The sequence below is a fragment of the Mercenaria mercenaria genome, unplaced genomic scaffold (assembly GCF_021730395.1).
Source record: "Mercenaria mercenaria strain notata unplaced genomic scaffold, MADL_Memer_1 contig_3814, whole genome shotgun sequence".
Lineage (NCBI taxonomy): Eukaryota > Metazoa > Mollusca > Bivalvia > Venerida > Veneridae > Mercenaria > Mercenaria mercenaria.
Window position 1 is genome coordinate 24609 of NW_026461991.1, and position 14825 is coordinate 39433.

Below are 14825 nucleotides of genomic sequence, written 5' to 3' on the forward strand. Positions count from 1 at the left end.
GAGTGTTGCATAAATCTTCCATTTTGATAAATTATCTATAATGCGTTATCAAGTAGTTTGATTTGCAAACTGAAGTCACGTGGCATAGGTAACGAAAACGAATTTAGACGGCGTTCGCCGAAAAAAGCTAATATCAGACATTTTAATGAATCTTTGAAAATTATTGAAAATTAAACGAAGTAGTTGAAAACACATACAGATTTGTTTTCAATAATGAACAGCTTGTATGTCTTTCAAGTAAAGAGTGAATTTGAAATGGTATCCCAGGTTGGTTTTACCAAATTAACCAACAAAGGACAAGATCTTGCTTTCAAGGTATACGAACAATCATTTACCAGGCAACATGTTTTCAGAATTGAATAGTTTGTATGTCCTTAAAAGTTACGAATGGATTTAAAATGTGGCTCCAACTTTTTTCAGTCCACTGTAGGTCCTGTTTCCCGCCCCACCCACTCCTCAAATTTTTCCCCACTACCCTATTCTTATGCCTATGTAAATGTACATTACTCACAATAAGATTAGCAATGACTGTTTTAGCAATGACGAAATCATATATGAATATATAAACCGTAACACAATAACTGACACCAACATCAAACCTGTTACATTCTCGTCCAACATCCCTTGTTTCTAGATATTTTACTCAGGAGTATGATCATCTAAGATAGGATATCGTCAAATAATGGTCTGACGTGCTCTAAAAAGTAGTAAATGAAACAATGCACATTTTCGTCGACTGATTCTGTTTTCTGTTGGTTTCGAAAAAGCATTCGGACATTTCAGATGCATTGTTAATAAAAAATAGACAAGTTTTTTTTTTTTTGGAAATAAAGAAAATAAAAATAATAAAGAGCCACAACAATTGGGAGGAACTTCATTCCAACCATTAGAGGATCTACAACACCAAGACGTTTATCGTTGATTTAACTTCTAACTATTCTTCCTAACATATACATTTTGTAATACCAATCTTGTGATTAAAACATAGTATTTTTACACGGAGGAAAGGTAGATTTAAATCTTTTATGTGTGCCATCTTTCATGTGTATCACTGAACAGTTCAGTGCAACTAGTGCCTTAAAATTATATTCCTTTTATACAGATATAAAATTTACGGGAAGAAACATTTCTATTTTTGTTAGAACAAAGTCGTTAAATGTACAACGTTAAGTCATTACTTAAACGCATCAGAACACATAAAATTCATGTATAAATACATGTTACATAGATAACCTTTTATGGGAGGTTAAACCTGTTATGATAAGAGCGAGCTCAAACCGTTTCAAAACTGCACAGTTTTCCATTTTCACACAAAAACAGATGATTATAAGGATCCTTAAGAAGGTAAATACAGTTTGAATTATTTTCTATGCAAGCCTCTAAATTGGTTTTCACTTGCAACAACAATTTGTTAAGAATATTTACTAAGTCTTATTTCAAAAAAAAAACATAATAGATACAAAGTGACAACTTTATGTTTTCTTCTATTATTTAACTCATTCACATTCTGTATTTCATTGTAAAAATAGTTTTATATCCGTTATCTAAGACAAAAAGGTTCTATTTATAGTTTATTTGTCCAGAATAGGAATATTTACAGTGCAGACTATTCCCCAGGCATATACCATTAGTAAATTTTGGCATTTTCAGATTATTATAAGAAGTTATTTTTTAAATTGATCTGGCACCAGGTTAATTGTCGCACCACCGTTAAGTGTCGCACTATCGTCAGTTGTTGCATCACCGTTAAATGTTGCAACCGCCGTTAAATTATGAAAAGTTGCACATCCTATTAAAAACTAAGACATATATCTATAATTTTTGTTGTTATTGTTTTTCTTTTTAAATCTAATCTTATGTAAATGAATTTTAATCTTCAGTGATAAAATAATGTGTTTTAGCTTTAAGCCCGATGGAAGTCATACTCATACCTTTTTGAACACTGTTCGAGTGCAGCTGACTTTGAGAGTTTTGATAGCGGGTCATACAAGAAAAATATTTGAGAAATTATTCTGAAATACTGCCTTTTTTCTGACATGAAAAAACGTATCACGGTTAAAGTTAATTGGCTGCTCATGTGCAACCTTCTATAAAACCCGGCGTAATATCAAGATCCATGCTGTCCGCAATGTTCACAGTTTGCGACTAATTATCTTTCAACATATCGGGGTTCGGTGGCAAAGCTTTCTTGTGTTTTATGCATCATACATTTTCTATAACAATCATATATGTTAAACAGTTTTTACTGAAATAAGTCAGACCAGGGTGGTCTGGATTGGGATTGGCTTGGCTAGTTTAGCCTTTGGTTGTAGATAATTCGTTTCTTATTTGGTATTTTGTAGGAAAGTTGTCGGCAACAATCTAAAAATAAATATTAAATTTCGCTTTTTTAAGACAACTATAAACATACAATGGTATGTTTAGGAAACACCTTTGCGTTTATTTAATTGAATTTCCCTTTAGCGATTGAAGTACTATTGATACTAATGTCTCGCGTCTTCTTGCTCGTCGTGTCCTCGGTCGTTTTTAATCCATGTCGTGCATCAACAGGCATAACAACGACGGACAACAATGCTTCACGACATTGCATCATGTCATTCATTGTGTTGCTTTGTCGAGTAGTATTGTGGTATGTAGTGTCGCATTGTAGTTGTAAACACTTTTTGGTCGACATCTTATCTCATGTGCCTGACATTTTATCTGGAGCGAATGATATTTTATCTCGAGTGCACGATTTCTTGTCTCTGGCGAGGACATTTTACCTCGAGTGCACGACTTCTATGATGTCATAAGACCGAAATAAGAAGTCGTGCACTCGAGGTAAAATGTGCACTCGACATGATGCAATGTCGTGAAACACTGCTGTCCGTCGTTGTTATGCCTGTTGACGCACGACATGGATACAAACGACCGAGGACACGACGAGCAAGAAGACGCGAGACATTAGTATCAAATCAGCTAACAGGGTTACATAGGATTTTGTAGTCAGTGTCTACATACCACATGGTTTGTGACGTCATTTTCGGGTATTACGGCAAAAAAAATTAAACAAATACGTCGATTCAGAACTTAAACACGCCGTAAGTATTTCAATTTTCCACCGATTTGAATAATTCTTTTACGAGGCTCAAGCCAAGATAGTGGGCTAAAAACACAAGGTTATGGTTTTCTTAAATTCTTAGCAGTTTTTACAAAGGTCCGTTCCAACCCGGAAATTCGGCAAATTCTTGGAGGGTAATACAGCAAGAAAAAACCCGTGTTTTACAAAATAATGCAGGATTGCTTTTCTTAAATTTGCTGTGTTTTTCACCGCTGTTTATTTTGGTTCCAAGAAGGCTTGCGAACCACTTTACTTGAAATAAAATGGTAGGTTTCTCTGTGAAAACTATGTCTTTCGAAAATGCTAATACGGCAAGAATGATACGACGACAAGGAGATGCATGAACTCACCTATTGTTCCTTCAATAACAGTTTCGCGGATTACTGAATTTGAGACTCATTTCCTCATGTATAGTACCTGTTTGCAGATGTCTTTAGCTTTTAATATTAATTTCGGTATAATGTAATATGAAAGAACGGCTTTTTTCAATGCTTCTTAAAGATCGTTCAGTAGATCTATTAAAATGTTCGGTTTCTTTACTTGTTATCTAATAAGTTAGAGCTTTCAAGAGAAGTTTCCTAATATCTACTTTATTTACAAATGTATAGTCTCAAGAGGTATCTTAAAATGAGTCCTTATGTATCTATACAGTTGCATCCGCAAATGCTAACAACCATTTTAAAATATTCAAACTGCAAAAATGTCTACAAAAAGTATTTAAAATTGAAAATACATCTTACACGTTCACAATATGTGTATATTTATCAAGCATTAGTGAAAGTTGGGCCTCTGAACAATGTCTATCATTAATAGTAACTGATAATATATTGAAACTTTATAAAGGATTAGTTTGAGATTTCGTGATTATAATGGTAGATCTACTAAATTATGACAAAAAAGCTTGATGTTAGCAAAGACAAATACTCGGATGATGTATTTTAACTTTTTCAGAGTAATGACGAGAACAAAGACTAGACTTAAATTTGGGAAACGATCTAAGACGTGTTTAGACACAGAAACAAACAAGCAAGTTCAAATGTAGTTTGTTACATCGTGGATACGTACAGAAGATACAATTTTCAATAAAGTAACTTATAAACATAAAATTAACACATTAAATTAAAGTACATGTATATGCAGATTGTAACAAATTTTAGAAATTTATAAAAGTAAAATTGGAAATATTTATTTAATCAGACCCGACAATGCAATGGCAATACGACAAATGCAAAGTCAGTAAAATGTCACCAAGCTAGCTTTGTAATTTCCATATACGCAACAACATATTACGAGGGCTCTTCAAAAATAACGTAGACATTTTCTTTAGCTTTTATATACTTTAATAAAGCAAAACAAGAAATATACCATCATGATTTGCAGTCTTTCTACTAACTGTACTGCAAATTTGACGTGATTATGATCATGCATTTAGGAGTTATGCTTCCTCGAAAACAGTCACTTACACGGACCCGGCGCACGGCGATCATATTTCAACGACGTTAACGACGTCGTGCCTTCGTTTTGATGCTTTCATTAAGTATGCATTAATTCATATTTATAAATTTATTCTATAAATTTTCATGAGCAATACTTAAGTCAAAACAACTTGTTTGGTTAGAGTACTAAATATGTATGAACACTTATGACACGCATCTCAGACAGGGTCCTAAACGAGAGTAATTGGTCTTTATCATACATTGGCGTTAACGTCCATTCGCAGATTTTCTGTTTTCTCCCTCCATTTCCGCTATTTTAAAGCAATTCTGGACCATTTGAGGATCGTTCATACCACTTTAAGGTAAAGAAACAAATGACTGAACATTGTTGTTGCGTCTGCTTCATTGAAATATAATTTGCAGTTGCTGTTCGCCATAACTAAGCAACTGTCTTATCATCCATGTTAGCCGATGACGACATTACATGCATTATAAACAGGTATACTCACTTAGATCAAACGTTGTTTTCTTCCATCTCCCACTTCGGAATGACGCCATACTCTTCAGTACATGTCGCCCTGACTGCACTTTGGCGTATTTTTGGGCAAAAAGTGTACTTTTAGCTGCGAACGTTAGCAATCGAAATCAAATCGCAACAGATCAAAAAGCGACTGCGCCGGTTATGCGTAGCTATGGTAATAAAAACGTTCGAGGTGCTGCGCTTATCAGCAAAAATGTTACAAAAATATATGACCAAATTATAGAGAGATTCCGAATTACAACGATATATTTCACATTATTATTTACACAATAAGCAACATTTGACAGCAAAAGTCTGCGTTATTTTTGAACAGCCCTCGTATGCACATTGAAACTTTGTAATCAACGTTCATAAACGAAGACTGTGAAGCATCTTTTTGTGATAAATTTGTATTTAAAAATTATCTTTTGCTCAAACAAAAATTCAACTGACGATGGGCAAACTAGCACAAGTATTTGATATTAAGTTATTGTAAGAGCAAAGCATTTCCATCTCGGCTTTGCATTTGTCGTATTGTCTATTAATCACAGTGTAACCAATATAAACCATATATAAATAACAAAAATGTACATGCGTATGCAGTACTTCTTGTATGTCATACTAGAATGTAAAATGCAGATTCACCTTTAAAAAATAAAAACTATATACAAAACTTGATGTGTTAAGATATTGTCTCAAATATTTGGACACTTTCAACGCGTAACTTGAGAGAAAGAATTATTGCATGACCCTTAAATAAAGCGTTAGTGATTAGCCAAAGAGCACACATAAGTGAGATATTGATCTGCTCCTGAGGCATATCTATCTGTTGGTAAATAAAACACAGTCATCACAGACGGAATCAGGGATGGTGTAACATCCTTCAAATACAGGTCATGTAATGAAACAGTTGTCTACTACTAAATTTGACCCTAGTTATGGTAAGAATAGCAGAATAACCTTGCCTTATCATAAAACCTATAAATCATATATCCAAGCATAAAATGACGAAACCAGAAAGTGCTGAAACTTTATGCCCTAAAAAGGGGACAAAAAAGTAAAAGTATGAAAAGAAAAGTTGGTTTATCCTGTTCGATAACGTAACATGAATTTGAATTTTCTTAAGATTTTGCATAACCTAATATCAAAATAGTACAATATTACATGCATTCTTCAGATCCCTATACTTATGTTGTCATAGTATCAAATCATTTTTGACAAACGATAAATATCTTTTATGGACAATATTACAATCGTTTAAAATATCGTTTTAGAATCATGGTCGTAAAATGGAATGTAAGACTTTGCCTATACAATCACTTTGCTTGCCAACATTACTCGTAAAAAGTATTTTTAAGTTGTGTTAAGCAGGCAGACTTTAAAAAATAAACTCGAGACGGCTATGACAGTCCGTTATCGCTTACATAGTACAACTGCTTGTACAGCAAAGGCCCCATCCTTCCTATGGACTGAAAGCACATGAAAAGGTAACAATAATTTTGAAAACAGACCACTGAGTTATTCTTTCTAATAAATTTTGGGCATACGGAAAATGTTTGTGAACACTTCAAAAATGATACAGGGCTTTAATGTTTATAAACGGTTCCGTCTAGTTTAGCATACCACTAATTAGGTAGGCTCTATGTACACGTAGTATTTATTTACCTGCTGACAGAAGTAAGTAGTTTTAAAGAGCCAAGTCTCAACTGCTGTTTGGGACAATATGTGTATTCATTAATCTGCTTGCCGTGATATCATTCTTGCCGTATTAGCATTTTCAGAAGACATAGGTTTTCACAGAGAAACCTACCATTATATTGCCAGTAAAGTGATTCGCGGGCCTTCTTGGAATCAAAATGAACAGCGGTGAAAGACACAAGAAATGTAAAGGAAAGCAAGTCTGCATTATTTTGTAAAACACGGGTTTTTCTTGCTGTATTACCCTCCAAGAATTTGCCGAATTTCAGGATTTGAACGGACCTTTGTAAAAACTGCTTAAAATTTCAGAAAACCATTACCTTGTGTTTATAGCCCACTGTCTTGGCTTGAGCCTCGTAAAAGAATTATTCAAATCGGCGAAAAAATAAAATACTTACGATGTGTTTAAGTTCTGAATCGACGTATTTGTTTATTAATTTTCTTGCCGTAATGCCCGAAACCACGTGGTATGTACATACTGGTAGTTTTGTTCTGAAATAAATCTAGCACTTTATCGAATATCGCGTCAAAACTCAAACCTTTAGATATCAAATCAATATTTTTTGTATGGCGCCATTGAAAAGCAAATATGCAGTTCAGAATGGCATGTCATTTAATTTCCTATAATTCACACAATGCATACTCACGCATAATTTCACGTACACACCTAATTCTGTTTCGGGGTCAAAATTATTGAAAATAACATCTAAGTCATAGTGATTTTTGAAACAACGTTTAACTTAGCTTTCTTTTATTATTTTGATCGGCGACATCAATAGTTGGTGTTGCGATATATAACGTTGAACAACATAAAAAAAATTTGCGTCACTTAGTGCCAACCTTGCGACATTGTACAGTGGTTGTGATATTTAGCGGCGTTGCGAAATTAAACGGTTTCACAATGGCCAAAGGATGCCAAAATCACATACGGAGGTCACGTAATATCACGAAAATAGCCATTTGTCGTGACAAATCCATTACTTTAAACGAAGACATGCTGTGAGAAGGATAGGTACCTTTTTCTTCAAAATATTGAAACTCATGAAATATTAGTTAAGAAGCACAATATACATACGCAGGGCGTGCAAGCCCACGCACACTCACACGTCTTCTTTAACTTAATCATGATACATCACGGTAACATATGTATGTTTTCAGCTAGAAAATCAAAAAGAAAAAGAAGGAACAACAGCTAACCATTGTCATACCAGAAATGAAACTGAAACTATGGATAGTAAGTTAACCAACACAGTTCTTGGTTTTTAAAATCTTTTCTTGTTCATTTCGTCTAAGAAACTTCCAGGCCAAATGTTATCAAAGCACTAATAGACCGGACGTTTGGGAGCTGCGAAATAAATGGAAAAGTATGGTTTCTGACTGGCAAAAGGCGAACGATCCTCCCGTCAAAGTATCGCTATAATTCTTTTAAACTTAATGTAAACGTGGCATTATTTTCATAAACGACGTTACATACATTAAAAAAAAACCTTAAAAATTAAAACTACATATGGCCTTAGAATATGCATGTTACATTGAATTTCTGCAAAGGCAATGTCTAGTTTCCCTAGTAATAACCCCTATGGCTGCAAATTATGGTCTGTTTGCTGCAGAACAAGTATGAGCGTCTTTGCTGATAAAGTTTTATCGAAACAAGGACATACTTAAAAGTGAGTTTCCTATTTTAGGCAGAATGTGTATTACTATGAAAAAAGGAGTTCAGACACTTTTTGCAGTGAAGTAATAGTGAATTTCTTTTCCTTCCTTCTAAATTATCATGTTACTTGTGCTAACATTAAAAATTTCAAACAGCACCGTGTTCTGCCGAAAAGACTCAAGAGTTTTAAAATTACAAGGATTTTTTCTCACTTTTCGAAAATACAGTAGACAGAATTTTATGTACATGAACCATCTTGTTGGTTGAGACTAGCATTTATGTAACATACAAAGTGCATTAAGTACATTTTAGAAGAAAAATAAATCGTAAAAAATTTAAAAATACCCAATTTATGGACGCCATTTTGAAATCAAATGGCCACCTACCGTATAGCGGGTTATTTCTACGGGGGAATATTTCTGCGTTTCTGCGGTCTCTCGGTAGAATCGCAAAAATATTTCCAGCAGAATATTCATCCAGCAAAAATTTAACGCGCAAAAATTCTGCATTTTTTCATCAACGTTGTTACACGATATATTACTCGAGGTAAGCCGAAGTTCACAATGGCATGGTCTAATTACTTGAAATTACCGTTGTCATCTAACAATTACATTTGTACCGATAATCGTATAATTAGGTGTGATGGTCAATCAAAGTCCTAATTGTTAAACCCTGAGAAAACGTTTCCTTTTCTTGTTTGTTTGATTATTTGTTAATTATAATAAAAATGTTGCCAGTGGAATTTGATAGATTAGGCGGTAAAATGTGAAAAACATAACTTCGTAACATATAGCAAATGAAATCAAAAGTTCATTTTTTTACAATAAACATGCCTTTAGAAACTTGTTTATCAAGTATAGACAGTGCATTGTGTGGTAGAATACTTCATATTAATTACAAATATAAATTAAAATATACAAATATATATTGTTGTTTCCGTTCATTAGGTACTCACTGCATTTACTCAGTCACTACAGCGAAGCGACGGATTTCTTATTGCGGATTACTGCATTGCCCCTCCGCCATGCACGTGCTCTGAATCTGGTACAGCAACAGTAACTGTAGAGTGTGCGTCTAAGGGCTTGACAACAACACCGGACATGAAACATCTCGACACACATATAGATACATTTAATATTTTACTCAGTGATAATCAGCTAAAAACAGTACCCGAAAATGCGTTTAAGAATCTAAGCAATATAAATGCAAGTAGCATAAACATTGATTTAAGTGGAAATGGTATGCAAAGCCTAAACAGCAAAGCTTTTATTGGCATAGAAAACGTAATCACAAGCCTCAATCTTAAAACAAACAATTTGTCAAGTATTCCAGAGGCTGTAGGCAAGCTCAGAGCGTTGAAATCTTTAGATATTACTGATAACCCTTTGCGTTCATTAGGTTTCTCTGTTATGTCAAATGTTGGTCATTCGCTGCAAATACTGAAAGTAGATTTGGAATTATTTTCAACCTGGCCCGATGAAATCGGATTGTTGCATTCATTGACAAACCTTTATATTCAAACTATTCCGTTTACTAGCCTAAGGTTCGGTATATTTCATAGTTTTGAGCACACACTTAAATTTTTATATATAGAAAAGGCTACAAATCTCGAAAACATTCCTTTTGCTGTCTGTCAGCTCACAGAAATACAATCGCTTACCATGAATTGGTTCACTAAAATCAGCAAAAATGATTCATCACTGTTTGAGCTCTGCAAAGAAAACCGACATTCACTGACAAACCTTTCTCTTGGTTATAGTCTCTTGAGCATCTTTCCTGATGTTTTTCACCTATATCCTATGCTGTCTGAATTAAGTTTAAGTACAAATAGACTTGAAATCATTAAGTCTGAAGTTATTCCCAACAACACATCGCTACTACGAATGACTTTAGATGGAAATAGTTTCAAAAGAATCCCGGCCGCTCTCAATAAGCTAAACAATCTTCATTATCTAAACATTAATAGTAATGACATCATTGCAGTTGAAGACAACGATTTAATTGGACTGTCAAATCTGGAAATATTAGATCTTTCAGTCAACCCGATAAGATACATATCTGACAAAGCGTTTGAAAGCACGACAAAATTGAATACGCTTTATTTACAGAAGACGAAGCTACAATTGATCCCTCTTGCGGTCACCACTTTACCCTGGTTATCTAACCTTGACATAAGGTCAACTAAACCAATTTTGTGTACATGTGACTTGTCTTACTTGAAATATTGGAATGCATCAAGTGTACAGTCGTTTCATGGGCAATGTGCATACTCGACCTTAAGCTTTCAAAAATTTATAACGACTTTCCTTCAAAACTGCCCTTAACTTTTATTATAAGATCTTTGAAGGTGCGGATGGAAATATCTGGCTCGCGGGTAACTGTATAGGCGGTAATGCGGCTCAGCTCGGTACATTTGTACAGCAAGAAAAACTAGGTATATTTGTATAGCAAGAATTTTTCATCCGCGTCTTCAGCTAGTGATAGAGTCTCTTTCAAACACACAATATGAATTAATAGAAGAAATAAGATAAAACGAATGTTTTTCTTTTAATAGTAGCGTATGAATCTACGTTTTTATTTAGAAACTACATATACAATACGAGTCACCGTAGGGCTGCTAGATGAGTTTTTCCAGCACAAGCAAATACGCAGGGAAATATTGACAGACATCCAGAAAAAGAACAAACTTTATTACCATTTTGTGCTTAAGCATTGCGCAAAAGTGAATCACTTGATACATTCGTATGAAATCTTAAGACACTGCATTTTAGGAACTTCATAAGTTGTTTTATTTCTTTACACAGTGCAACCTCTCCAGAGCGGCCCTCTCTACAGCAAAAACCTCTCCACAACAGCATTATCAAAATTTCCCGTAGCGGGATTTTACTATTAATTTAACCTCTATAGAGCAACTACCTCCCAAAGGGTGTTGCTCTGCAGAGGTTGCACTGTAATTGTTTTATATGCGTTAACAGCAAGTGTTAGTTTTCAAACTTTTGTTGGTTTTTACTCGGCTTGTTGGTTTTTCCTCGGCTTGTTAAAATAAGTGTACAACGTCATTGAATATATATTTGTATAGAAAGATGTGTTTAATCAAATAGAAAGTTTCAGTTTTAGTAAAAACAACAAGCAATTAAAGCATCTTTTTAAGAAAATAATAACTCCTTGACTGATTAAATTCTTCTATGACATGTTTGGCTATGAAAACATGATCATAATCATATAAAATATCAAAAAGATACATATACCTACAAGGACAAGAATTCTAAAAGACTATGCCTCTTACATTTTTATCCTTTTTTTTTCTTTTTTTTGCTTATCTTGTTCAAATTACGATGTATGCATTCATTTTGTAATTTATTACTGTAAATAAAATGCTTACATTAAAGATACCTATGATAATTGTACTATATAGCGAATATTACATAATTTAATATTTCCAGAGGTGTGTCCCGTTTAAAAGGAGAAAGTTTCGTTAAATTTCTTTAAAATGTCCAATGTCTTACCTAAGACATTCAACTGAAATTTTGATTACAATCCTACAATCTTCTAAAATAAAAGACAGTGTTTTAACATCGCAGATACTACATTAAAACATCACATCTTATCACATCATATCTTTTAGATTATAACAAAAGGTTACAAAATGAAATCTTTCATGTGATATCAAAGCCGTCCCCACTTTTGAACGTTTCTTACCAAATGCCCTTCCAAAGGTCAATGTAGGTATTGAATTGAAGCGTGATGCAAGTCACTGCGATGCATAAAAGATGGTGAAAGGTGTATAGCCTGTAATTCTTAATAATATTTTGGCAAAGATATGCACCTTACTGGACGCGGAAAAAATCGATGAAGGGCAAGTGGTTTGAAGTCAGCGAACTTAACCACTTGGCCACGAAGGCCCCATACTACGATTCATAAAAGACAATTTTATTTATTCATTTTGTCGGGTTTAACGTCGCATCGACACAATTTTAGAACATATCGCGATTTTCCAGCTTTGATGGTGGAAGAAAATCCTTGGTACTACTTAGTGCATTATTTCATCACGAGCGGGCATCTGAGTAAAATCACCGACCTTCCGTAAGCAAACTGGATGACTTCCTCACATGAAGAATTCAACGCCCCGAGTGAGGCTCGAACCCCAATCGATGAGGGCAAGTGATTTGAAGTAACCGAACGTAACCACTCGGCCACGGAGGCTCCCTTATAAAAGAGGACGAAATATGTTACCCTGCAACTTTTAATTGGATTCTGGCAAAGATGCTCACCTTACTGGACGCGGAAAATACAGATTAAAGCTTCTGCATGGAAATAGCTAAAGCTAATGCAAAAACTTGGTTGAAACGCCACACAGATGTTAGGTATAATTTAGGCATAATTTAACAAGATCGCAACATCAAGTCCAATATGTTTAACATGAATTTGGATAAGATACTTATCCTAAGATTGAATTCTATATTACTGAAGCCTTCGAACACTCCAGCAGGCTGTTGTGCAGTATTTACATAAGGTTACAGCTTCTTATCGTTTCGTTCTAAGTATTTTAATGTTGTTTAAGTACTTCCGGTACTTATTTTCTAAAAAAAGTCTTTGTCCATCTAAGAACATGCTAGCTTGAAATGCAAGCAAGAATTTAGGGCCAAGAAAAACTTGAATTTGGCAAAGGTATCGGAATTTGAGAGAAAAGACAATTTAACGGTACACCTCTTAGCCATCAATGCCTCGTCATCTTGGACCGTACACGCATGAATTAGAGGTGAAATTTCGTTTAAGAAAATTTCCGCAAAAGTAGGATTTCTTACAAGCATTTTAAAGGATAGGATACTAGGATACTGTCCCTGGCAGTTTCGGTATTTGCATTTTAAGTAGGCCTTCCCTTGGTCAACAAAGTCCATCCTAGTAGCAATACCAAAGTGAGAGTAGTTATTATTATTATTTTTTACCAGATTTTTATAACGCTCTTTTCATCTATAAAATAAACGTTCAAAAGCGCTGAAGAAGACAAAAATCTCGAATTTTGCAAAGATAAATTACACTTTTCAGGGTGCAGTTCCAGGCATTTTTTGTGCTAATATCTTAAAGTAGGCCAGCGCATGGTCACGTAGGATCATCCTTGCACTAAATGTAGGATAAATATCTGGATCCGAAAAAAAATCTGCTCAAAACTCCCTAGCAGATATCGCCATTTAAGTGAGTAGAGTTCATAGCCGAATCGATACTTTAATTATCGATACTTGGTCATCTAGGGTCATCCAAAGAAGTATAAAATACACAGAATGGCAACTGGCTGTAATCTCGCGTGATGTCGTGTCAGAGCGTGAATCGGCGTTATCTTAGTAAAAACAAACATCGGCGAGCACAGAGTTACAATTTGTACATTTAAAATACATGTTAGCTTCTAAAACAATATTAGTTTAATGTGAAATAGTCTTAAGACACAAAGTACACGTTTCTTACCATAAAAAGGTGTGGTCATAAGGTGGTAATTAATTTACCGATGAATAATTGCTTTCGCAAAGAGAAAATGGCGCGTGGAGAACGCTTCACTTCCGGTAAACGAGGTCTCATTCAGTTCTCACGGGATGTTGGCGAGATTTGCTCTATATGCCTTTCAAGTTGCCATATCTATTCATTTTTACAGCTGTTTGGGTCATCGTAGCATCAAATTCAAGCAAAAGATCGGGGTCTGGAAAAACCAAACCATCGAAATCGGTCAGGAGGCAGGGAGAAATTTCTTATTAATCTTAGTTTATCTGAGCATGGAATCCTAACTAATAATCTTGGGTTGACCCCAAAACGCAAGTTTCGCACATCTACCGTCCTGGAGAAAAACCATTTAAGGTAGTTCTGCACTTTTGATAAACCGGAAGTGACGGCGTAACGTCATTTATCCGGAAAATGTAGAATAAAGCCTGGATTCGGCGTACGGAAATGAAAATCATTCTATGAATTAATCGCAGCCTGTAAGAAAATTTATTATTATGGCACTGTTGCTATATTTCTAAAGTCATGAAATGGTATTAAAACATTCGGCACGTTAAATAATTCAAAATAATGTCTTAAAATTAGCGTGAAATGTCCGGTTTACTTTAATTATGGTCAAATAGCTTAAAAATAAGCACACGGACCTACATTTTATTTCATCAAATTATAGGCCATGTCTTTATTCACAACTGTGAGAAGTTTCATCAAAATATTCATTGCATAAAAATTTCTATTCGCGATAATGTTATAAAAGTTATGATTTTCCTATAGACCCTCATTATGAAATATTGCATAAGGTCCACATTTTTCAAATCAGTCTAGCAAAAAAAATCAAGCACACGACCTTAACTGTTTCATTTGCTGAATATTCTAGCTATTTTCTGAAGTATTTAAAAATCATAGTTTAATCAAATTCTACATTGTAGAAAT

General features: G+C 34.4%; 1 protein-coding gene across 1 annotated transcript; it reads left to right on the top strand.

Moving 5' to 3' along the window:
• The first annotated feature begins 1257 nt into the window (after window positions 1–1257).
• LOC128553426 (uncharacterized) lies at window positions 1258–12797 on the top strand. The gene is made up of 3 exons (XM_053534573.1): window positions 1258–1344; window positions 7913–7988; window positions 9356–12797. The coding sequence occupies exons 2-3, from the start codon at window positions 7968–7970 to the stop codon at window positions 10730–10732; spliced, it is 1398 nt and encodes a 465-aa protein (XP_053390548.1). The 5' UTR covers window positions 1258–1344; window positions 7913–7967; the 3' UTR covers window positions 10733–12797.
• Window positions 12798–14825: the final 2028 nt, after the last annotated feature.